Raw genomic sequence first — 23,296 nt, forward strand, 5'->3', positions numbered from 1 at the left:
CACTGGGGCTGGCCCTACAATGGGGTTTTGCAGTAGAGGGGAGAGAGTGAGCTCAACTCTGAATACAGCATGGACAAGTGGAGATTTATAGCTGAGGAACAGGCTGGGGGTCAGTGGATGGAAAATTACCATGAGGAAACTTCAGGGGTAAGGGAATATTCTGGCTAAACCAACTAGACAGGGTGTTGCCAGAGGCAGGCCAAGGTGATAAGATCTAGAGGGTGGGGAATGAGGAATTTGATCAGATATTAAGGGTGGAACAATTCATAAGGACTCTTGCTAAAATGACTAAATGGGCCAAGGACAGAACCCGAGGGTGAGGCCTACTCAAAGAGTTCTCAGAGGAGCCTGACTGCAGTGTGGTCAAAGGAGAGAGAGTCTTTGTCACATAGAGGTACTAATAACGCCACTTTTTTTTTTTATTGTGGGTCACATTTTCCTGATTGTCTCATATTTTAAAAATGTATATGTTGGACATTGGGTATAAATAGGAAAGACTGAAGTGTATAACATTTGCCCAGAAGAGCTCTGGCCCCTTCTGTCCCACTACGATGCAGGGCAATCTCTTTGATGGGCTCCAGAGCTGGTATGGGAAGGGCTGGGCTGCACACTTTAGCTGTGACTTCAATCTTAAGAGTAGCTTGTTGATGGTGTCTGATTGAGAAGGGGCATAATTTGGTGGGCAGCACAGAGTTTTGGATGATTTTTCAGTATGCTGGGCTGAGTTGTGTTGTAATTTGCATTATGAAGTTGTCATTCTCATAGCAGATGGTGGGAAGTCAAACTACTTTTATTTTTTGACTTTAGACTTAGTATTCAGCCCAGATGAGGAAGATTATAAATATCTTGTACCAGATGAGGTGATTCTTTTATGAAATTAACATAAATTGGTATAAATTGTATCTTACTGGGAGATTAAGTGGGAGATTTCCTGCACTTGGATCTTAGAATAAATGATCAGTTTGCATTTATAGAGAATATTTTTATTAGCTATTATACTGTGTATTACCTGATGCAGTGTTTGAGTATAAATGAAATTTCTGGAAAGTGCTTATGAGGCATAAACTGTGGTTATTAAGAGTAAACTGGGGCCTGAGTTTGCATCAGGACTTGTTTGAGTGTGATAAGAAGCAGCTCTGAAGAGATAGTTTCAGACACGTTGCCTCTCATTGTAAGCAGCAGCTGTATTTCTTCCCTGTGAAGCTGTGCTCTAACCCACATGTGATTGGTTTCCAGACACCAAAGACTCTACTCCCTGCTGGACAGGCTGCGTCTCGCCACTGCACCAGGGTCATGTGGCCCCTCTCCTCCGGTCACATCCCACCCACTGGATGGGGTTGGGCCCCTGGCTCTGGAGACAGTTAATCCAGACAAAGTAAGTGTCCAGCATGCCTGCATGAGACGCACAGGGCCAGTCGGGGCACTCAGTACCTCTGTCCACCTGCAGCAGATCCAGAGTGTGCAACAGGGTAGCTAAGGAGGCAAGACATCCTGGCACTCTGCATGGCTCCCGGGGGCTCTTGGCCTGCCCTGCTGCTTGCCAGTGATGGGCAGGGTCGCCTCACTGACAGGATGCCTGAGGTCCAGCAGGGGCATGGGTTGAGAGAGGAAATGTTGACTTTAGGACACTCGTGGTGGGTAGTTAATGGGAGAATCAGGAGATGGGGGGCCGTGGCCTGCACTCATGATTGCACAACCCTTCAAGGGCATGCTCCTTTGGCCTGTCTCCCTCTCCTTATGCCTGCTGACCTCCTGCATATTGACCCCACCACCCCAAGGGCCCTGGCTATTATCACCCTCACCACTCACACCTCAGAGCTGGGAGCCGTTTGGGGCCTTGATAGAGCCTTGATACTCTACTTTCCTGGAGAGAGTTCAATTTAAAGATGAACTTGGAGTTCAGAAACCAGCAGCCCAGGCATAGAATAGCAAAGTTCAGGCCTCTATTCTCAGGCTTGATTTGCTCAATGCCTCTGCTGTGCTGGCTCTGGGGAGAGAGGAACAAACCCCAATAGAAGGAACCCCAATAGAAGATGATAGGTGCAATGCCAGGCGAGGATGAGGGCACAGAGAGAAGGGCCTGCTGCCCTCAGTGCGTAAGCGGAGTTTGAAGGACAGTTGGACATTCACCAGGTGAGGAGGAAAGGAGAAGGTGTCCAGACGGTAACAGCAAATCCAAAGACACAGCCTTCGCAGCACTTCCTGTGGTTTGATGAGCGGCCCCCATGCCAGCCAGAGTTCAGTTTTGCCAAAGCTACAGTCACAGTCCAGGGGAGGCCACTTGTCCTTTGGTCTGGGGCCACAGGACATGAGGGGCAGTGAGCAAAGAAACAACGCATTTCCAGTAGTGTCGAAGCCCCTTGAAAGCCCTGCCCAGTTGCATTCCATTATCTGTCTTTTTCTTCTTCCCAGGACTGGTACATAGGTCTAGTCAAATCCCAGTGCTGGACTAGGTCAGATGCTGCACTGCTGGAAGGAGCAGAGCTGGTGAATCGGCTTCCTCCTGGGGACATGAGTGCATTCATGATGAACTCGGTATGGCGGGGAGAGCGGGAGGCCAGGGAAACCCTGTCTTTCTTCTGTTGCTCTCATGTTTGATTTGTTTCATTGTCATGCAACCTACTTATGATGTGTACCACTCACCTTTCTGCCTTAGTGGCAGAGACTCTAATCCAGACAGGACAGGACGAGAGAAGACTGATGCAGACAGGACAAGACATTATTTCTACCACATTAGTATCCAAGAGGAGGCGTGTTGTGTTCAAGTCAACATTTCATGCATTTAAAGAAAATAGGTTCTCTTAGATTATAATCAGTTCTAATTGCTAGTTCTCATGGTCATGAGGAAACGTATTGGCATGGTGTCATCGTGCATGATTTAACTGACTCTCTCCTGGTGTTCTGGAAATTGATCTTTAGTAAGCCCCCTTTCTAGATGTAGTGAGGTCCCCCTCCCCCAGCCACAAGTAGTGAGGTCCCCCTCCCCCCACCACCTGTAGTAAGGTTCCCCCTCCCCCATCACATGTAGTGAGGTTCCCCCTCCCTGCATGTAGTAAGGTCCCCCTCCCCCATCACAAGTAGTGCAATTCCCCCTCCCCTCATCACAAGTAGTGAAGCCCCCCTCCCCCCACCACATGTAGTGAGGTTCCCCCTCCCCCATCACCTGTAGTAAGGTCCCCCTCCCCCATCACAAGTAGTGCGATTCCCCCTCCCCTCATCACAAGTAGTGAAGCCCCCCTCCCCCCACCACATGTAGTGAGGTTCCCCCTCCCCCATCACCTGTAGTAAGGTCCCCCTCCCCCATCACAAGTAGTGTGATTCCCCCTCCCCTCATCACAAGTAGTGAAGCCCCCCTCCCCCCACCACATGTAGTGAGGTTCCCCCTCCCCCATCACCTGTAGTGAGGTCCCCCTCCTCCCTACATGTAGTGAGGTCCCCCTCCCCCATCACAAGTAGTGACGTCACCCTCCCCCATCACAAGTAGTGAGGTTCCTCTCCCCCCACCACATGTAGTGAGGTCCCTCACCCCCTCACTGGATGTCATGAGGTCCCACATCCCCACCCTCAGTGTTGTGCAGGTAAGCCATGCAGAGCTGGCCCAGGAGGCCTTTGCAAAGCTTGCTTGTCTTTGTCCTCAGCTCTTGGGCAGGCCCTGTGAGGAGTGGAGCCCCCCTTTTCGGTCCTGTCCAACCACAGCCATAGTGGGTTCGTTTTCAGACCTGCTGGGATGAACAGCCAACTAAACCTTGAGGCATTTTAGCACTGCCTTGATATGTACCAAGTGGAAATGAAGAAGCAGCAGAGACCTGGGGGGATGGCAAGGTGAATTGAGGGGGACAACAAAGAATGGGCCAGGAGTGGATGAAAAGAGACTCCAGGTGGAGGCAACACAGAAGTACTGATTCTTCATCAGTTTTAATGTAAGAGCTACATTGAAAAAAACAGGAGAATTGGCCCAAAATCAGTTCGCTAAAATCATTTTGAGACCCATTCAGTGAAAGCTGATTTGCCGAATGATCAGTTTGCTTAATGACCAATTTATTGAATTTTCCGAATTCACTAATTGGACTTTTAACAGCCTTAAAGTTCTGGCTGTAACAGAACGGTTCAATTTTGGTCACTGATGATGACATATGCTTTTCTGAATATTAACTAAATTAAGATTGATATTCCCCCTGAAATTGGCCAAAAAAATCCTTAAATGGTTTTAAAAAGTTGGCAAAGCACAATACAAATTGAAACACTTTTTTTCCAACCAAAATTGTGGCATTTATTTGGCTGCTTTGATTTATTTCAGCTGCTTTTGAACATAACTTATCTTTTTCAAACTTTGGGAATGTTTGGTGTTTCACTGATTTCTTGGATGGCACATCAGCCCGATTTTGTATTTTTGTCAACTAAAATTTTGTCATATTAAATTTTTGATTTCAAACCAATCTGAAGGTATAAAAAATAAAAATATTTCTTTAAAATTGAAAGTACCCGGGGCCGGCCTGTTGGTGTAGTGGTTAAGTGCGTGCACTCCACTTTGGCAGCCGGGGGGTGCGTGGGTTTGGATCCCAGGTGCGTACCAACGCACTGCTTGTCAAGCCATGTTGTGGTGGCATCCCATATAAAGTAGAGGAAGATGGGCCCGGATGTTAGCCCAGGACCAGTCTTCCTCAGCAAAAAGAGGAAGATTGGCATCTGATGTTAGCTCAGGGCTAATCTTCCTCACAAAAAAAATAAATAAAAACAATAAATAAAATTAAAGTACCCAGAAGAGACCAGAAATATATTTCATTGAGCATATAATAAATGGAGTTGTTTATTTATTTATATCAGAAGTAGAATATTCTTTAAAATATTTTTTATGGTAAATTAATCTTGTTATCTCAGAAACATTTGTGTCCGTTCTTCTGTTGTGTTTTGCTTCCTAATTGAAAGCTTGTAATTGTCATTGTTGAACCTTTCATGCGCAGGAGTTCAATTTAAGCCTGTTAGCCCCGTGCTTGGGTCTGGGCACACGTGAAATCTCTGGAGGCCAGAAGAGTCCCCTGTTTGAAGCTGCTCGAGTGGTGACTCTGGACCGTGTGACCAGCATGGTTCAGCAGCTCCCTGTCGTCCATCAAGTGTTCCAACCCTTCCTGGCCGTGGAGCCCAGCGCCTACTGGAGCAAGTTGAATGATCTATTTGGTAATTAAAATAAAAACTTCTTTTAGTTTTTTAAAAATGCTGCAGAGCCAGTACAGTGCTTTGCACCGAGTAAAGATACAGTAAATGCTGTTGATCTAATAAATGGAAAGCATTTACAGAGGTAATTGAGAAACAACGCTGGGGTCCCTGGCTATGCATGTCTCTTGCTATGTTTGCTGCTTTGCCATTTGTTGACATAGTCCGGGCTCCGAGCCCTCGGGGAATGCTAGGATAGACCTCAGGGGAATGCGAGGCCTGGAGTCGCCCACGGCAGTTGGGTGTGTGTGCAGATGTGCTTCTGAGGAGCGATATCTTTCGCTTCCATCAGATTCTCAGAGAATTGCCTGACTGCCTTTCTAAGTCACGAGCATCTGCTAGAGTCGCGTCCACCCACGAAGATCTTCTGTTTCAGGGGATGCCGTGTTGTATCGGGCTTTGACCACTCTGGCCCGGGCACTGGCCCAGTACCTGCAGGTGTTCTCCAAACTGCCTGGCCACTTGCTTCTTCCTCCTGAGAAGGAAAGGGACGCCGTGAAGTTTGTGGTCATGACCCTTGAGGTAAGAGGCAGCTCGGGAACTCAGTGTTTCTGTGCGGAGGGAAGTGTGACTGCACTGTCAACCAAGAGCTGTGCCCAATCTGGTGCTCTTCACCTCCTTTCCACAGTGACTGCTTGTTGTCAGGTGTCATGTCCATCCCTTTCTCTCCTGAGTGAACCCCTTGCCACACCAGTTCCTCACAGTTGCCTCGTGAGACTGGCAGCACAGCACTTCCTGTCCCTGCTGCACAGCTGAGGCAGGAAGGCTGTGAAGAGCCAGGCCCTGCTGTGTCTGGGGAGCAGGCTTAGGGAAGAGGGCGTTCGTCATAGAGGAGGGCTAGACAGGGAGAAACGTCAGGTAGAGAGAAGCAAGGGTGATTGGAGAGACAAATACAAACCTTTTGGAGATCTCCCGAATACAACGTGGGGAGCCATCATGAGCTTATATGTTCATCTATTTCCTTGATTCTCAGATGCTTTTGATTTTAGGACAGATCATCCATTAAAATTTTTTTAAGGTGTACATACTGTGGGTGCATTGCATTTCCATACAACTTCTAGAAAATAGAGTCTGGTCTGCATCCTTAAAAAGCCAGAGGGTCAGAGCTACGTTGACCAGCCTAAGCGAGGACACAGCTAATCCAGCACCAACTCCACCTCCACTTCACAGCAGAGAGAGAGAGATGTTGGGAGGACGTTCATGCAGTCATTCATGAAAGGATGAACAAGCACTTGCTTGGAGCCAGGCCAAGTCAGATCGCTGTGACCCCTGTCCTGCAGGCCTCAGTGTAGTGGGGAGGCTGGCAAGAGAACATATGGTTAGAGTACAGTGATCGCTCCCAGCTCTGTCGTGGGCCTGCTGTATGCAGGATGAACTACTTCACATGCATCATCTTATTCAGGTCTCGCTGCAACCCTGGAGGGCTCTGTTATTCCCGTTTTACGGTTGAGGAAAGCAGAGCTTAGAGAGGTTCGGTGACTTGACCAGATTCACCCACTAGGAAGTAGCCAATTGGCATTTGAACCCAAGTCTGGCTGTCTCCACAATCCATGCTCTCCAATTCAGCCTCTGTGACTACGGCAGTGGGAAGGCCTGGGCTATGGAGCCCCGAGGAAAAGCCTGGCCTGGAGGCTTGTGGCCAGGAAGGATTTCTAGAGGAGCCCACAGAGCTGAAGGATAAAGGGGCAGCAAGATCAGGGTGGGCGTTCTGGCAGAGAGGGGAGCCCTGGGTGCTTTGGGGAGCAGGTGCTTGAAAGTAAGAGACTGGAGACCTCTGGAAGGGCAGGGTCATTGGGACCTGCCAGCCTCTCGAGCTTTGGACAGTTTCTCGACAGCCAGGAGTTGTCTGCCTCCCTGACAGCCCCCACGATAGGAAGAAAACATGGGTCTGAGCCTTGTTTAACGCAGACCTTCCCCTTCAGGCCCTGTCGTGGCATTTGATCCACGAGCAGATCCCGCTGAGTCTGGATCTCCAGGCGGGCCTGGACTGCTGCTGCCTGGCTCTGCAGCTGCCTGCCCTTTGGAGCGTGCTCTCCTCTCCAGAGATGGTGACCCATGCCTGCTCCCTCATTCACTGCATCCGGTTCCTCCTGGAAGCCAGTGAGTCTACGGCCATGACGGGTTTCTATCCTTTGTCATTTGAACCAGTAATCAGCTCTGCAAATCTAGTCACAGACGTTTATTTTGTACTACCTGTTTGCCAGGTGCTAAGTTAGGAATTGGGAGTGAAGAGGTGGATAAATTATGGGCTTTGCCTTAATCTCCAGTATTTTGGAGTCTACGCTAGAATTTAACTTGAATTTCCTTTTGTAGTCATTTTTTTAGGTTTTGGAGTTCCAGCTTTCATAAAAAATGCTTCTAATTTTATGTTCTATTGATCTCTGATCTTAGTTGACTGTTTCATGCTTTTAGTCCTAAATGATCATAAGGTAATATTACATTCAAAAGATTACTTGTTTTCTGTGATAGTTGAAATGCTTGTTTCTATACTGCATTGTAATAGTAATATATTAAAATAAAAGTGACTTATTCTTTTCAAGGGACAGTGTCCTCAACAAGGGTCATTAGGCAAAATTTTTTAAAAATTGGACATTATAGTCTGCATATTAGAGAGTGTTTTCAAGTTTTGTGTTTTTAAATTAAACATTATAGAGTGGTGTTTTTGCAGTCTCATTGTTTAAATTGGTTTCATCTGTGCATTTGTAGTCAACTTGGAAATGAAGATCCGGGGAGTAATTTTTCAAAGCCAGACTCCTTGGGGGTTGTAGTGATGCTTTTAGCTTCATGAATCATGAACTGTCTGACAAAAACCTTCAGGGTTAAAGGTGGCAACCAGCAGGCAGTGGAGGGTCTTAGAAATCTTAATGTCGAAGTCCCAATCCTTGTGCATTTCAGATTAACCCAGAGATTGATACCTGAGTCTAGTATTGTCTAAAATTGATTCTAGGAAATCTAGACCTCATTTGACATAGTCTGTCATGTCACTTCGAAACGTTATGAGGCTGCATGAATGTGAAAACCTGAATAAAAAGGAGTGGTAAAAGTGTTTGGAACTTCTTGTGTTTGTTCTGTTGTGATTTTAGTTGTGGTGCAGCCTGGGGACCAGCTTCTTAGTCCAGAAAGAAGGACGAACACCCCAGAGGCTGCCAGAGAGGACGAAGTAGATTCACACACACAAAGTAAGTCTCAAGACCTGTTTTTTTCTTACCTGGTTTCTGTGGGGGGCTTGAAATTCATTCACAAAAGAGACTTTTAAAATGGTTAAGTGTGGACACTTCAAAGCTTACTTTAATTTAGCTGCGTTCTGTTGCTTATCCCTAAATTTCAGGGCGATTTGAGCCTTGCCCATGCTCTTTGCTTTGCTTGTACACCCTGCCCCTGTTCGTCTGACTCTCTTTGACCTTCTTAACTCAGCTGGGCTGTCACGCTCCTGGAGAAGCCCTCTGATCTCCATCCTTCTGGAACACTGAGTTTGCCCCACTCCTCTGGGAAGGCACTCCTCTCCTTCCATCCAACACTTAGGACCTCCACGGCACTTACTGCTTTCTGTGTCTTCCACCTCAGGCTCTGAGCTCCTCGAGGGCAAGGAGCATGTTTTCCTTCTCTGTGTTCTCACTGTTATAAGTGATCAACAATGTTTGTTGAGTAATGAATGAATAAATAGAAATATTGAGGAACTTGAAGGTAGTAGAAATACCCACATGAATATTAGGTAACCTGAGTGTCTTTTTCAGCCGTGTGTTTTGGTGGATTTTTAAATGAAAATTCCTGCTTTTCCTTAAAAAAAGAAAAAAATCCACATCCCATTCATTTAAACCTATTCTAGACTTCGGCATGCACCGTGGTTTTTCATGTACTTTGTCCCAATTCAGGTATTTTACTCTGAAAGTGGTGATGAGGCAGATTAGGAGGAAAACTTCTTGGCCAAGTGACTCCTTGTTGTCACCAGGGCCCTCCAGGCTCCTGGGGCCATCCTAGCCCTTTATCCGTAGGGTCTGGCTGGAATGCCAACCTGTAGCCTGTCCCACAAAGATGGGAAGCAAATGCCCCACCTGGCAGTTCTTGGCTGTCTGTTTTATGGAACACTCTTACTTGGAATACAAGAGTCTTATCCATGCCCTGTTGGGTTGGAAACATGCCTTTTTCATAGCAGGTATAAATGATTTGTGTCTTTTTTTGCCAGCTTTTGTGAAATCCCAGTTAATGATAGTTTTCCTGTGGTTAGTGTTAAATAGCATAGTAATTTTTCTTCTAGTTACCTGCTCAAGGTTTTATAATTGCATAACCATTTACAAGCAGTGGTGTTTCATTACATAGCCAAGCTCTTCTTTGAGTGTTTATCTCGAAACTCTATGGTTCTGTCAGCCCTTAGTTTGTGATTTCATGATTTCTTGCTGTTGCCTGAGGGATATGCACTCACTCATTTCCCTGCTTGGCCACTCTCTAGCTGAGTGGCCTTAGCAAGTTTTTTATCCTGTGCTTCTGCAATGAGGCTAAGAACAGTACTCACCTTATAAGGTTGGTATAAGGATTAAGTAAATTAATCCATGTAAAGCACCCAGAACAGCTGCCAGGCTTGTTATAAGTACTCAGCAAATGTTATCATAATTTTAGTTATAATTTGAATTTCCATTCCTCTGAAGAGAGTTTAGGCGTTTCAAGGAGTTGAGTCAGAGCAGGCAGGCCCACTGGCTGGAGTGTATTTAGTTTAGGTTAATTGTGCTCATTCTTCATGGCCCTTTTGAGGCCGGTTAATTTCATTCTGGCCAGAGGAAGAGGCTTGCTTTTTTTTTTATCACCTCAATAGGATGATACCTCTTAAAGATTGTCCAATAAATAGGATTCAAGTTAGCCTCATTTTTCTTAGCTTGGGGCTTGATTCCTTATGTCCAATAAGAATTCCTTCTCTAGGGGCCGGCCCCGTGGCTTAGCGGTTAAGTGCGCGCGCTCCGCTGCTGGCGGCCCGGGTTCGACCCCGGGCGCACACCGACGCACCGCTTCTCCGGCCATGCTGAGGCCACGTCCCACATGCAGCAACTGGAAGGATGTGCAGCTATGACATACAACTATCTACTGGGGCTTTGGGGGAAAAAAAATGAATAAATAAAATTAAAAAAAAAAAATAATAATTCCTTCTCTAGATGAGGAAGTTGCCTAGACTGTGAATCTCATGGACCATGAGTAATATCCATCCACAGCCCTAAATGTTTATCAACTCAACAAATAACTCTTTGGCACATACTCTCTGCCAAACTCGAGATGCTGTGGGTCTCACTTAAGAGCATGAGGTTTTCCTCAGCATTCTGCCTCAGGAGTTCTCAGGTGGGACATGGCATCCTGTCAGAAGCCCACCGCCACCCATGGGAACCCCTGATCTTGGGGAAACAATGAACCAGGGATTCCAGCATGGTTCTTTACACGCCAGCTGAGGGACAAGCACAAGGTCCTGGGAAAACCAGAGAAAGCCAGAATGCAGGGTGGCTTCCTGAGGGATTCTTGAAGCTGAGGGGCTGCACGATTGCTCCTAGATGTGAGCTAGGCAGTGCCGGCTGCATTGTGCAGGGTGGGCGGGAGGGCTGGGACTGGAGGCAGGAGACCAGTTTCAAGACGATTGTGATAATCCTGGCAGACATGGAGAGGATTGCCTGTTTAGACAGAGATGAAGGAGGTAAATCTTCAGTGACCAACTAGAAATCTAGGGGACCCCCATGTTTCTGGCTTGAGTGACTGTTGTAGGGCTGTGCCTGCCGCACTGGGAGGGTGGGAAGATCAGCAGGAGAGGTGGTGGCTTTGGGGTGTGTTTAAGGAAACACTCCTCTCTTAACCACGGTGTTTGTTTAGACCCTGAGTATATTACTGCAGCCTGTGGGATGGTGGCAGAAATGGTGGAGTCTTTGCCGTCGGTGTTGGCCTTGGGTCATAAAAGGAATAGCAACACTCCAGCCTTTCTCACGTCGGTGCTTAAGAACATCATCATCAGCCTGGCCCGCTTACCCCTCGTCAACAGCTACACGCGCGTCCCTCCCCTGGTGAGTCTGGTCATTCCTTTGCAGAAGACCAAAATAACCGAGATGCCAAGGCGAGTCCCTGGGCTGGGGACTCCCGGAGGACGAGACGATATCTTGACTGCTCATTGCTTCCTTGGGTGGCCAGAGCCTTTTGTTGCATGTAGTCGTGCCACCTTGTCTGGTTCCTCAGGCATGACATATAATAGTGGCTGTTAGTAGAAATACTGTATTTTCTAAAATGGGGTGAGGCATTACATCAAGGAGTAAAATTTCATCTCCCACTAATAGATACTTAATGTTGGATGTGATTCTACAGTAAGTAGACTAATTTGTTTAATGGTAGACCATAAATTATATCCCCTCAAGTAAGTATTTTCGTTTGAAAGAGGTCACCTTTGGAAATTATCCATACATTTTGGCACAACCGCTTTTGCAAGTCCTCTTTTCAAATTGTCTTCAGAATCAGTTTCAAGTAGGCATCATTATTCAGGACACTTGTTTCAGATAACACAAAGAGCTCAGGTGAGCAGGGGTGAGGGTTGATGGAGTCCGGACTGACCTCTCCCCAGGGAAATTGCATCACCCCCTCCACAGCCTGCTGAGATATGAAATGGGATGATGGGCTGGAATCAGTAGGTAAAGGTTAGCCAGGACCAAGAGGAAAGGCTCTGGTTTCTACCTGAAAGGGCATGTGCCTGCCAATGAGACGCAGCCCCTGTGCTGTGCATGTGTGCATGAGTGCGTGCGAGAGATTCTGCAGAGGCTTGCACCAAAGAAGCAGTAGTCATTAGACCTGAGGGGAGAAGAGGGTTTTGCCGTCGTGGGTGAAGGTATTCCACATGGAGGGCTTGTTCTGAGAAAAGCCTGGCGGGTTATGTATTGGAAGTCCTCATAGAACAGGGAGTTGGGGCGTTTCTGAAGCCTGGTGCCCAATGGGAAGAGAGCGGGAGGAGCCACGCTGGAGACACAGGCTGTCATCACCGTGCAGGGCTGGGTCTCAGCTGCAGAGGCAGCTCAGCCCTGTGCTCCGCTCACGAGGAGTCACTGTAGGTCTTGAGACAGCTGCACCTTTGGAGTGGAGCCCGGAGATGATGCCGGAAGGCACAGTCTAGAGGTCACAGTGTCTGGAGCAGATTCGGGATTGTGCCAGCCCAGACCATATACTGATAGATTAGACCCTCAAGCAAGGGTAGCGCACTGAAGTGCCCTGATGAGGAAGGCGCACTCTGGAGGTGGCTCTGACAGGCGCCACAAACCCTCCCTCTGGACACGCATAGAGGGTTTGGTGAGTAATGTGAGTCTTAGAAGCTGTCTTCCTGAGGTGAAGTGAGAGGTGCTGAAGCTGTTGAGATTGGCTGGCCGCATCTCAGAGGCCCACATAGGCAGGCTTCGGGAATGTGGAGCCAAGCTCCCAGCCTGGGCGTCCCACATCCTCTGCCACTTCATCCGAGTGTGTCAGCTTGGCTGGCTGGAAGATTGGGCTCCCCCTGCTGCTGGAGCAGCATTGGGTCTGCCTCAGGTTAGCCTTCTGTTCACGGTGCTTGTGGGAGTGCATGGCGGACAAAGCCGGACTTCACGGAGTTCACAGACACCAATGGCATGGCTCTTTTTGTGCCTGCTTGCCAATAAATACTTCTGTGTGCGGCTGAACTCCATTTGCTGCCTGCCTTCATCTGACATGCCAGCTGCTGTCTGTGGGCCCAGGTGCCATCCCTGACTCCTGCCTGCCTCTGATGATTGGAGGCTGCCGACATCGACCCCAAAGAACCCGCCTCATGAGCAGCCAGCATGAGGGGGCGTCGGCAGTACCAGGAGCGGCCAAGGGAGTGGGAGGCACACTGATGGGGAAGGAGATCCTCAGGCGAAGGAGTTGGCGCTGTTTTCCCTGGAAGATGGTGCGCCTGCTTTCGAGAATGTCTGTGTGAGTCGTCAGAAGGGAGGCCGTGCTTAGAGGAGCGGTGTTTCTTGGTTTCCTCACAATACAGCTGTCCTGACTTCACTGGGTGACTTGATTTCTTTTTCATCCTCTCAGGTGTGGAAACTTGGATGGGCACCCAAACCAGGAGGAGATTTTGGCACAGCGTTCCCCGAGATCCCCGTGGAGTTCCTCCAGGAAAAGGAAGTCTTCAAAGAGTTCATCTACCGCATCAATGTGCTAGGTAGTCTGGAGCTCTCCTTCAGAATTGCTAGACATCATAACGTGTCTGTCTGGGGAAACCCAATGCTACCATAGTGGGGTCTTCTCATTTTATTCTGTAAAAGATTTAGGGCATGATAGAATCATGTGAATACATTTTGTAGTGTATTTACAAAACTAAAAATTCGATCCAGGTTCACGTGTATTTGTGAGTTTAATCCCAAGTTTTCACATATCAGGCTTGTTTGGAGTCAGGGTAGGTATTTTATGACTGAAAATGTGAAGCAGATTGTCTCCATCTTATGCACCTTTGCTGGTGGTGGTAGTGAGTTTCTCTGATGTTTTCTTGTGTGATCACTGATGCCTCCTTCCTTGTATGTACAACGAGCAGCTCTGGGGAGACAGCGCCTGCGTGGTAGAGTGGGAGAAAGTAGACTTTAGATAACACAGTGCTGGGCCCTGTGCTGTGTGGGGCGAGTCATTTTAACCTCTGGGACCCTCAGTTTTGTCGTCCGTGAAATGGAGATCATGCCTATTTCATGGACTTGCTACAAATTTGGAAATTAAAAAAGATGCACCTGGCGCACAGTATCTCAATAAATAGTAGTGTTAGTAGTTTTCCTGTCAGGATTCTCTTCTGCTATCTGCAGCACAGTGTAAGTTGCCTCCTTTTGTCTGCATTTTATGGCTGGAGGTGTGATCTGGTGGGGGGCTGTAATTGGTGGGTCCAGAGTGGCTGTGGCCTGCCAGGGTGTTTCCTGGATCGTTTGTCTTGTGAGTCTGGCATGGGCACCCTCACTCCGTGCTGGGCCCCCTTCCCCGCCGTGGTGCCCTCCTGTCTCGAGCTCCTCAGATTTTGTGCTTACTTGGGTCCCGGAAGGTTCAGGCAGCAGATACCTTATTGCCTCTACTTTTCCCTTTAGTCAAGCAGATGCTTCATTACCCAGTCCAAAATGAAATCTGAGCAGCAATCTAAGCCGGTTGCCTTAGGGAGCTTCTCTTCTTTCCTCTCCTTAAAGATGGCGGTAGGCAGTCTCCTGGCTTCCCCCCGCCTCACACCAGTTCTTACTCGTTCTTACTTGTCTGAGTCAGTCAGACCTGCGGGACCCAAGGCGGGTCTCCAATCTCTCCTGGTCTTTGCCTTTGCTCTTGCCCACTTTTTGTTTGTTCTTTTATTCTTCCTATGGAGATTGTCGTATACGTGTGTCTGTATCTATATCTGTCTCTCTGTCTATATCTAATCCATATCTAAGTCAGTTACTCTCTTTCTATGTCCAGTTTACCAAGGAGATCCTGAAGTTCGGTATTGGTTTTCTCCTCAACGCCCTCTTTCCTCCACCTCCCAGGTCGTTGAGTAGGAACATTAAGCGAACCCTTGGAAACAACCATTTGTTTGTGTGCTGCCTCGAGTGCAGCTGATGATGACACTTGAGGATGGGCCATCAGATGTGCCTTCCCTGAACACTTGAATGCCCCTAGCTAGATGACATTCTTTTCTGATCTTTTCTTCTAGACAGGGTCAGAGAAACTGTTGATTTGACTTTTGTATTTTTAACAGCTTTATTGAGATAGAAGTGACATAGCACACACTTTACCCACTCAAAGTGTGCAGTTCAGTGGTCTGTCGTGTATGCACAGAGTTGTGCATCCAGCAACTCAGTCCCATGGTTTGACCTCCTAGAAGACTTTTGAACCCTCTGGTGAGCAGGGCAGAAGTGGCTCTGACCCCATTCAAGTGTAGCCTGTTTGGACGTCCCTTTACTTCACTGCATCTACATAGCAGGAGTCGAGAGGGCGCCTCTCCACCAGGGTGCCTGGGCTGAACTCGGCCTGTGCCACTTATTGGTCATGTGGCCTCAGACATGTGGTGCTTCAGTGTCCTCGCTGATGGACTGGCACTGGCCGTTTTGCCACCTCACAGAAATGTTGTGAGGGTTAAGGGAGCTACTGTATGTGACACCCTGGGGCAGTGCCTGTTCCAGTTAGAGCTGTATGGCCCAACTGCCACATCACATTGAAAAGTTTGAGAATGAGTGACGCTCTGTCTCTTGTAACATTTGCATTCCTAGGGTGGACCAGCCGTACCCAGTTTGAGGAAACATGGGCCACCCTCCTTGGTGTCCTGGTGACTCAGCCACTCGTGATGGAGCAGGAGGAGAGCCCACCAGAAGTAAGGCCGTGTGCAGCTGTCCATTCACTGGCTGACATACGGGCAGTTCTGGCAGCGTTTGAATCGTTAGTGGTGGGCAAAAAGGCGGGCAGTAGGCTCATTTTTTCTGACCATATTTTTAAAAGAGTAGCCAGATCTTGTCTAGACTGATGTTCCTGAGCAGGAACAATTTCTCCAAGATTTGATTGTCCTAGATTGCCAGTGGCTGGAGTGCATTTTATCATAGTGCATTACATGGTAAGGGTCAGTAAGATTATACTCTTTCTTAAACTATTTCTGAGTTCTGTTTATCAGTGTTCAGGTGCCTTGTGTAGGTTGAATCAAAATGAAAGGGCACATTATAAAGGCCAGGCGTATGTACCTGTGTTCATTTCTCTTGACTGTTTTGCAAAGATTTATCAGGCTTCTTGGAGTGTTAATGCATATTATATTAATATAATAAGTAAAAAACATGTTCTGATAAGGCAAAGCCTGAGATATTAAAAGTCATGGGATACAAGTCCTTAATTCTAATAGATGTGGGATGAACTTGCAGAATTGAAAGTTCACAGAGTAGACATATGTCAAAAATCATCAAGATTGTCTTTAAATTCATGTGTAGAAGCTAACGAGTTGTCTGTGCAAAGTTCCTATAATTAGTGAGGAAATTTAAAGGCTGTTTCTTAAAAAGTAATTCATATTTGGAGGTTTGTGCCTATAGGACACCTTGCTTTGGAAAGTAGACATTTTCCTGTGAAATTTATTTCAAGTCACAGATGTGTATAGGCTATGGTGAACTTAGGCACATGGGACCCTGGCCGGGAAGGCATGTCCCTCTATGGCACTCGGGGCTCCTTCCTGCAATGCTGTGTGGCCTGAGAATCACAGCCTTTGGGTTCTGCGTGCAAGTGGGGACAGGGGTGTCTAGCTGCCCGTGACGTGATAACTTGTGGGCTCTCCTTCCAGGAAGACACGGAGAGGACACAGATCAATGTCCTGGCTGTGCAGGCCATCACCTCCCTGGTGCTGAGTGCGATGACTGTGCCCGTGGCTGGCAACCCAGCCGTGAGCTGCTTGGAGCAGCAGCCCCGGAACAAGCCCCTGAAGGCTCTCGACACCAGGTTTGCCCGAGTTGCCCAGTGTCTCCAGGGCACAGCTGTGGTGGGAACAGTGAGGTGCCCCTCCTCGCCACCCAAGGGGACCAGCAGCTTCACCTGGGCCCTTTCCTTTGCTGCCAAAATTAAAAACAAAAATTGTGCATGTTGCCTTGCGAGAGGTACACGTCCAAAAGTGACGTGGTGAGCAGTGGCAATGAAAATGAGACGTGAAGTGACACAGACTCATCTGAGTTTAATGGCAGACTCTTAGCAGAGCGAGAATTAGCAAGCCAGTAGCATGCCTGCGTGAGGGTGTGTGGACAGGAATCACCTACAAAGGGCTGTTGGGTATTGTAGGTGCCTGTGTTTTCTTTAGGCAAAGCTGGGGGTGGTCCTGGTGTTTTTCGCTTTTAAGATTTTGAAGGAACCAAATATTCTTTAACCTTTTGTTCTGAATTTTAGGTTTGGGAGGAAGTTGAGCATTATCAGAGGAGTTGTAGAGCAGGAAATTCAAGCTATGGTTTCAAAGAGAGAGAATATTGCCACCCATCATTTATACCAAGCATGGGATCCTGTCCCTTCCCTGTCTCCGGCTACTACAGGTACCTGTGGGGCGAGGGGCCACTTGTACTTGGGCCCAAACAAGAACTCACAACACCAGTTGGGGAGAAAGACCCGAATTGTGGTTTAATTTGGAAGCTGTGGTACTAAATGTGCTGCCCTAACTCATAAGTACAAATCTCACTGAGGACTGGGGACATTTTAACAGTCTTGAGGAAACAGAGTCTGGCAATGACCTGGAACACTGTCTCTCGCCAGTCAAGTTGTGGGAAGGGAAAGAGTTCTCAGAGGCTGATAGACTGGCAGCCTGCACAGGATTGTAAAAGCTGAGTTAGTCACTCACATTAGAAATCAACAGAGTTCATCTAAACCAGGTGAATCTCTGGCTTCTTGTGAGAAATCCAATGTGGCAAGACCATGCCAGCATTCTCTGACAGCCCCTGGAGGCTGGGTGTGCCAAGCCCACCTTCTCCCCTGGCCTTGAACCCTGGGCGGTCAGGTGCACCTGTTCCATCTGGGCCTGCAGGTTGTGTGCCTGCCCTATGAAGAACACTGGAGTTTGTCATCCTGGGTTAAAAGAAGGGAATTTTGTGGTTTGTTTGGGTTTTTTTTAAATACACATGTTTTTTGTTGAACAAACAATATTTTAGCCTAGAGTGTTTGTGATTCTCTAGGATTTTTTAGGAGTTGTTAGATCCTGTAAGTTTAATCATCTTGAAAGCTTTACCTGGAAAAGATTCCATATGGAAGTGCAGTGTGTTATTCACCCCCAAACATTTACTAGGGCATTAAAGTAAACTGAGGACTGTGAACTTGAATGGCCATGGATCCTTGGAAGAGCTTATGGCCAATAGGAGAGATGAGAAGGACGTGGCATCTCTAACTAGCGTGGAAGGCAGAAGAGAGTAGGTGCTGGGACAGGTGGAGGCAGACGGCTCCAGAAGCTCCGAGGAGAGCAGATGCTTCTGGGGGGCCAGTCGGGGAAGCCTCATGGAAGAGGGCATGTTGATGCTAGATCTGGCAAAGGGTTAACTAGGGGCCTTTCAGCTGGGGAGCTGGAGGTGGGGGGGGATGGCCAGTGGAAGGAAGGGAGGGGGGTCATTGGTCTGGAGCATGGAGAGTATGAAAGGTGGTGAGGGGTTTCTGAGGAAGATGGCTTGAGTGGGGGCGTCACCGTACACCCTGCTCCTGGTGGGCTCAGCAGCACGGCTCAGGTACCAAGGCAGTATCTCAGAAGTTACTGTTTCATTATGGAGAAAAAGTGATAGTCCAGCTTTGCCCCACAGGCCCTGCCAGCTTAAGAGGTTATAAAGTGACAGAGAAAACCCCAGAGACCCTCAGGGCTCTGCAGCGCTGTGCTGTCCCGCCAGTGGCGTGGGTGGAGTGGCTCGGGGTAGGCGGCTGCTGTGCAGGCTTTGCACAGGGTGGCGCTCATGGTGGTGTTGCTTCACAGGTGCCCTCATCAGCCACGACAAGCTTCTGCTGCAGATCAACCCCGAGCGGGAGCTGGGGAACATGAGCTATAAGCTCGGCCAGGTCAGTCATGCCTGCTCCTCACGTTCAGGGCAACTTCCTTTGGTTTTCCTTGGTCTCTGTTGTCTGTCTTCAGATTTTGGCCAGTCAACGTCTGAAAGAAAAGTTAAAAGCTTTTTTTAAATAAAAGAAAGGTCTGCTTTTAGTTGTTTTTAGTTATGTTCTTTATTCCAAGAAGGATGTAAGATGTTTTATGTATGTAATGATATCAACGTGTATGAATATAGCCAGATAATATGAGTTAGACTCAGATGAGAAAGATGAGACAGAGAAGGACAAGTGTCCAACACATCAAACGGAGTTAGAGGAGAGTGGCTTGGGTGAGTGAATGCAGAGAATGGCTCTTGCTCTGATGGGCCACAGATTTGGCCACAAGTGTCCCAGCTTCCAGCTCAGAAGGAAGCCCGGTCACACAGCCCTGTGTGGCAGATGGACCGGCTCTGGGTGCCAGGTCGACTGCTTACTGGGTGGGTCACATTGAACTGTGCTTCTTCATCAGAAAAATGTGGACAGTCACGCATATGATAGTACAGGTGGAGGGCTCTGAGGGTGGGGTTTGAGGATGGTGGCGCAGGCCGTGGAGCCGTGAGGCGGGGTGTGAGGATGGTGGTGTGAGGATGGTGGCGCAGGAGTGGTGGGGGAGGGGGAATGACACATGAGTGCTGGGAGGAGGGGACGCAGTGTTGGCAACCTTGAAGACTGCTCTCTTCACTGCTGAGTTTTTCCTCTGAACATGTCGCTGGTTTACTTAGAAAGCAATTATGAAAAACAATTTTCTTTTTAGCTTTTGTTTCATAAGAAATTGGTCAGAATAGCATTTGGGGTAATTGTTAGTTCTGAGGCTTCCTCATAAGCTCCAGGCTGCAGCCTTTGCAGCAGAGCCCCCAGGACCACAATGGTGTCCCCCACTCTGTCCCGCTCTCTCTCGCACAGCATTCTTCTGTGAGTTAGAAGCCACAGACAGGCTCTCCCATTCTTTGTCCTTTGCAGAGGAGTTTCCACCCCTGAGAGAAGTCACAGTGGTCATTAGAATTCGATGTCATTTCTGTGGAGGTGTTTCTGAGGGCAGGCTGTGAGTGAGAAGCCTGGGGCTTGCTGGGCGGCACCTGGCTTTGTTCTGGGGTCACTGGCATTTGCCCGGCTGCATCTTCCTTCAGCGTCGGCGTCCACACCTCACCACTGAGAACCGAATGTAGCGAGGCTACAGCGGGGCTAAGATGTGACTGCACCCCTGCCCCGTCCGGGATGTCTGCCGGCTCCCACATCCCTCTGTGCTGAGCCACCACTGGTGTTGGGGAGGGGGGTCGGGGCGGGGAGTGAGGGGAGCAGAGGGACTACTCTTTTCCAGTCTGAAGATTGCTTTTAGGGATTCACAGTTTATCTTCTGTCTGTGGCAGGCCTTCTGGCAGCTGCCTCCAGCCTGCCTGCCTGCTGCCAGTTCCACTGAGGGTGGTGGGATGTGAGAGAGAAATGGCTGTTTGTGCAGAGCAGGAGTTGGGACTAGCATCACCGACGATGGAAAACAGCTTTATGTGGGAATGCAGCCCACGGCCACTTGTTTCCTCACTTGGCAGTGCGAGGCTCCGTGCTGAGTGCTCGAGGAATTCCACGGGAACAGGCACGTGGGAAGCCAAGTGGTCGTTGCGAGGGAGCGTGGTCGTTTGGGCAGGGCGTGGGCAGGAGAGTGGCAGAGGGATTAACTCCTGTTCCCAGCACCGCTCCGCCCCCCCTGGTGGATTCTCCCTGCAGGCTTCCCAAATTCCCCCTACCCTGCCATCTCCAGAATAAGCACATCATCCCTTTTGCATTTGTAGGGGGCTTTTTTTAAGTAATTCAGAAAAATGGGGTTTACCACAAATGACTACCAGAGAGGGAGGACCAGTTTTGAAAAGAAATCCCATGTTCTGGTTCCATTTTTTGCCAGGACTTCATTCAGATGTCCCTTAGGAGTTAAGGTGTCCTTTCTTAGAGACTTTTTCCTTCATCCCTCCTCGGCCTGGGGTTGACCACCCCTCATACCAGTTCGTTAATCCTGAAGGCAGAGCTTTCCGGCCATGCTCTAGCCCCCGCCCCCAACTCTGTGGGTCCTCTCTCCCTCTGCCCGTAAGCTGGTGGGTCTGAATGAGCCCTGCTAAGTGACAGGAGTCTGCTCACTTCAGAGGACCTGGGCCACAGCTGCAGCTCTGTACCCTTACCTCCAGGAGCCTGTCGCCTGGCCCGAGCATTGAACCAAGTGCCTTGTGTTTGTTGAAGGTGTCCATCCACTCTGTGTGGCTGGGGAACAACATCACACCCCTGAGAGAGGAGGAGTGGGACGAGGAGGAGGAGGAGGAGGCTGATGTCCCTGCACCTTCGTCGGCACCCACATCTCCAGTCAACTCCAGGTCTCCCGTCTGCCTTTGTTTTAAAGCAATTTACGATTTTTTACTAGCATTTGATTTCTTTGGGGTGCCTCTTGAAATGAACTTCTCATCTTGTGCACGGGAACAATTATCCATCTTGCATACTCTGCAGGAAACACCGGGCTGGGGTTGATATCCACTCCTGTTCGCAGTTTTTGCTTGAATTGTACAGTCGCTGGATCCTGCCGTCCAGTTCAGCCAGAAGGACCCCTATTATCCTGATCAGTGAAGTGGTTCGATCTGTAAGTTTGCCCTCCCCTTTCCCCTTGTGTGTGCACCGTACTCATACAGGTACACATACACGTGCGTACACACATGCACATGCTCCCCCACCCCCCATAGGAACCTATGAAGGACCTCGTAGAGATTCACAGATCCAGGATGATAAAGCAGTATTTCTCGAACCAGTGAAGAAACCATTTTTCACATTTCTAATCCATGGGGGAATGATCTCTTAAGAACAGTAAAAGTGTCGTGGAAATGTCATGTTGCTATCAGAGTTCTAAAGGCTCCCCTTCCTTTTCCATACGTATCTCCTCCAGGGCCTGCGACAGACGGTCCCAGGATCATGGACCCCGCTTTGAGAAGCACCGATTTAGAGCTCCTTCTCAAAGTATTGGTCTCAGGATTTGTTTACGTTCTTCAAATTAGTGGGGACCCCAAAGAGTGTTTGTTATGTGGGTTGTATCTATTGGTATTTACACTATTGGAAATTAAATCTGAGTAGTTTTAAAAATAGTTACTTATTAAATGCTAGCTTATCATTTCTGCCTCATCTTGGTTAGTTATCCAGCAAGAAGAAATGAGGATGAAATTCCAGCAAGAAGAAATGAACAGGGGCCAGCCTGGTGGCGTAGTGGTTAAGTTCCACTTTGGCGGCCCGAGGTTTGCAGGTTTGGATCCCAGGCGCAGGCCTACATACCACTCATCAAGCCATGCTGTGGCGGTGTCCCACATACAAAATAGAGGAGAGTGGCACAGATGTTAGTTCAGGGACAGTCTTCCTCAAACAAAAAAAAAGAAGATTGGCAACAGATGTTAGCTCATGGCCAATCTTCCTCACCAAAAAAAAAGAAAAAATGAACAAAAAGTTGGAGCTGAAGACCTTAAGTGCTTGCTTTCTGCTCTTTGACCAGATAAATAGAACCTTTTGCATTATCTATGCAGCATGGGACTTTTATTATTTTTACCTAAAGACGTCTCTTTTTGATAATGACAAACGTATTTTTTTTCCTAAAAAGCCTGGTTTTTCTCAATACCCTTAAAAGTTTTTAAATTGTTTCATATCTGGTCAAGTTGAAATTTTTAAGAACTTCATTTTTAATTTGTAATAAAGTTTACAACTTGATCTTTTTCAAAAAAGTCAACAAATTATAAACACCATTAATAAAGGTCTTAAATTTAAAAAAGAAGTTACTTATTAATCTATTTAAAATAACAGTAATGATAATTTTTATTTTAAAATAGCAAATTTTTTTAAATTAGTGAGAAGAGCCTTATTTCACATTTTGGCAAATCTCTTTAATGTCTGGCTTATTGGAAGACAGACACATTCTCATATCTGCTCTGCATTCAGTCTGTTAATATCAGGTAACTTCTAGAAAACACCACCACACAGTTGGAGGAGAACAGGAGTGAAAGGGCACATAAGGTCTTAGTGTTCTTGTGGAAATAGTTTTGACCTCGTGAAGCCCTGAAAGGCTCCCAGGTACCCCACATGTCCGCCTTAAGAGCTGCTGATGTAGACAGTTTGCCGACTCCTCCTGGCTGAGTCGGTCGCGCTCACCTGTGGCCTCTGAGGAAGGCCAACCACAACCTTCCCACATGCTGCTAACGAACAGGGGCCTTCGCGCCTAGTTGACATTCATTTTTAGGTGTAATGTGAAGAACTGAACAGTAGGGAACTAAACATCTTTGGGAGACAAAAAGAATTATTGCCAAAGCGTTTATTTGTGAAACGATCGCCCGTTCCTCTATCCAGGGCTTTTGAGAGCCTGTCCCCTTGCGCTGTGGGGAGGGCCTGGTATTTGAAAAAGCCCACGTAGAGCTTTTCAGTGGCGCCTGCCACGGACGCTTGTTCCCACACAGGTCGGGACTGGGATCAGGTGCCACCTCTTGCAGTGTGGCTTTGCAGAGGCATTTTTAAGAAGACGTCCAGTGACCAGTTTGTCTTCATGTTACATGTTTACACTGTATTT

The 23,296-nt window shown here is 48.0% G+C and overlaps 1 protein-coding gene across 4 annotated transcripts in view; it reads left to right on the top strand.

Annotated features, from left to right (window-relative positions):
• Window positions 1–23,296, top strand: part of HTT (huntingtin) — a 154,784-nt gene that overhangs the window by 119,418 nt on the left and 12,070 nt on the right. For all 4 annotated transcript variants that reach the window (XM_058546620.1, XM_058546621.1, XM_058546623.1 and 1 more), the window contains 14 exons: window positions 1,237–1,375; window positions 2,413–2,535; window positions 4,962–5,175; window positions 5,588–5,733; window positions 7,134–7,311; window positions 8,295–8,390; window positions 11,053–11,240; window positions 13,252–13,378; window positions 15,426–15,526; window positions 16,472–16,626; window positions 17,065–17,204; window positions 18,617–18,699; window positions 20,950–21,080; window positions 21,211–21,340. In XM_058546620.1, the coding sequence (XP_058402603.1) occupies window positions 1,237–1,375; window positions 2,413–2,535; window positions 4,962–5,175; window positions 5,588–5,733; window positions 7,134–7,311; window positions 8,295–8,390; window positions 11,053–11,240; window positions 13,252–13,378; window positions 15,426–15,526; window positions 16,472–16,626; window positions 17,065–17,204; window positions 18,617–18,699; window positions 20,950–21,080; window positions 21,211–21,340 (1,951 nt within the window). The remainder of the gene's footprint in view (window positions 1–1,236; window positions 1,376–2,412; window positions 2,536–4,961; window positions 5,176–5,587; window positions 5,734–7,133; window positions 7,312–8,294; window positions 8,391–11,052; window positions 11,241–13,251; window positions 13,379–15,425; window positions 15,527–16,471; window positions 16,627–17,064; window positions 17,205–18,616; window positions 18,700–20,949; window positions 21,081–21,210; window positions 21,341–23,296) is intronic.

This window comes from Diceros bicornis, chromosome 8, assembly GCF_020826845.1.
Source record: "Diceros bicornis minor isolate mBicDic1 chromosome 8, mDicBic1.mat.cur, whole genome shotgun sequence".
NCBI lineage: Eukaryota > Metazoa > Chordata > Mammalia > Perissodactyla > Rhinocerotidae > Diceros > Diceros bicornis.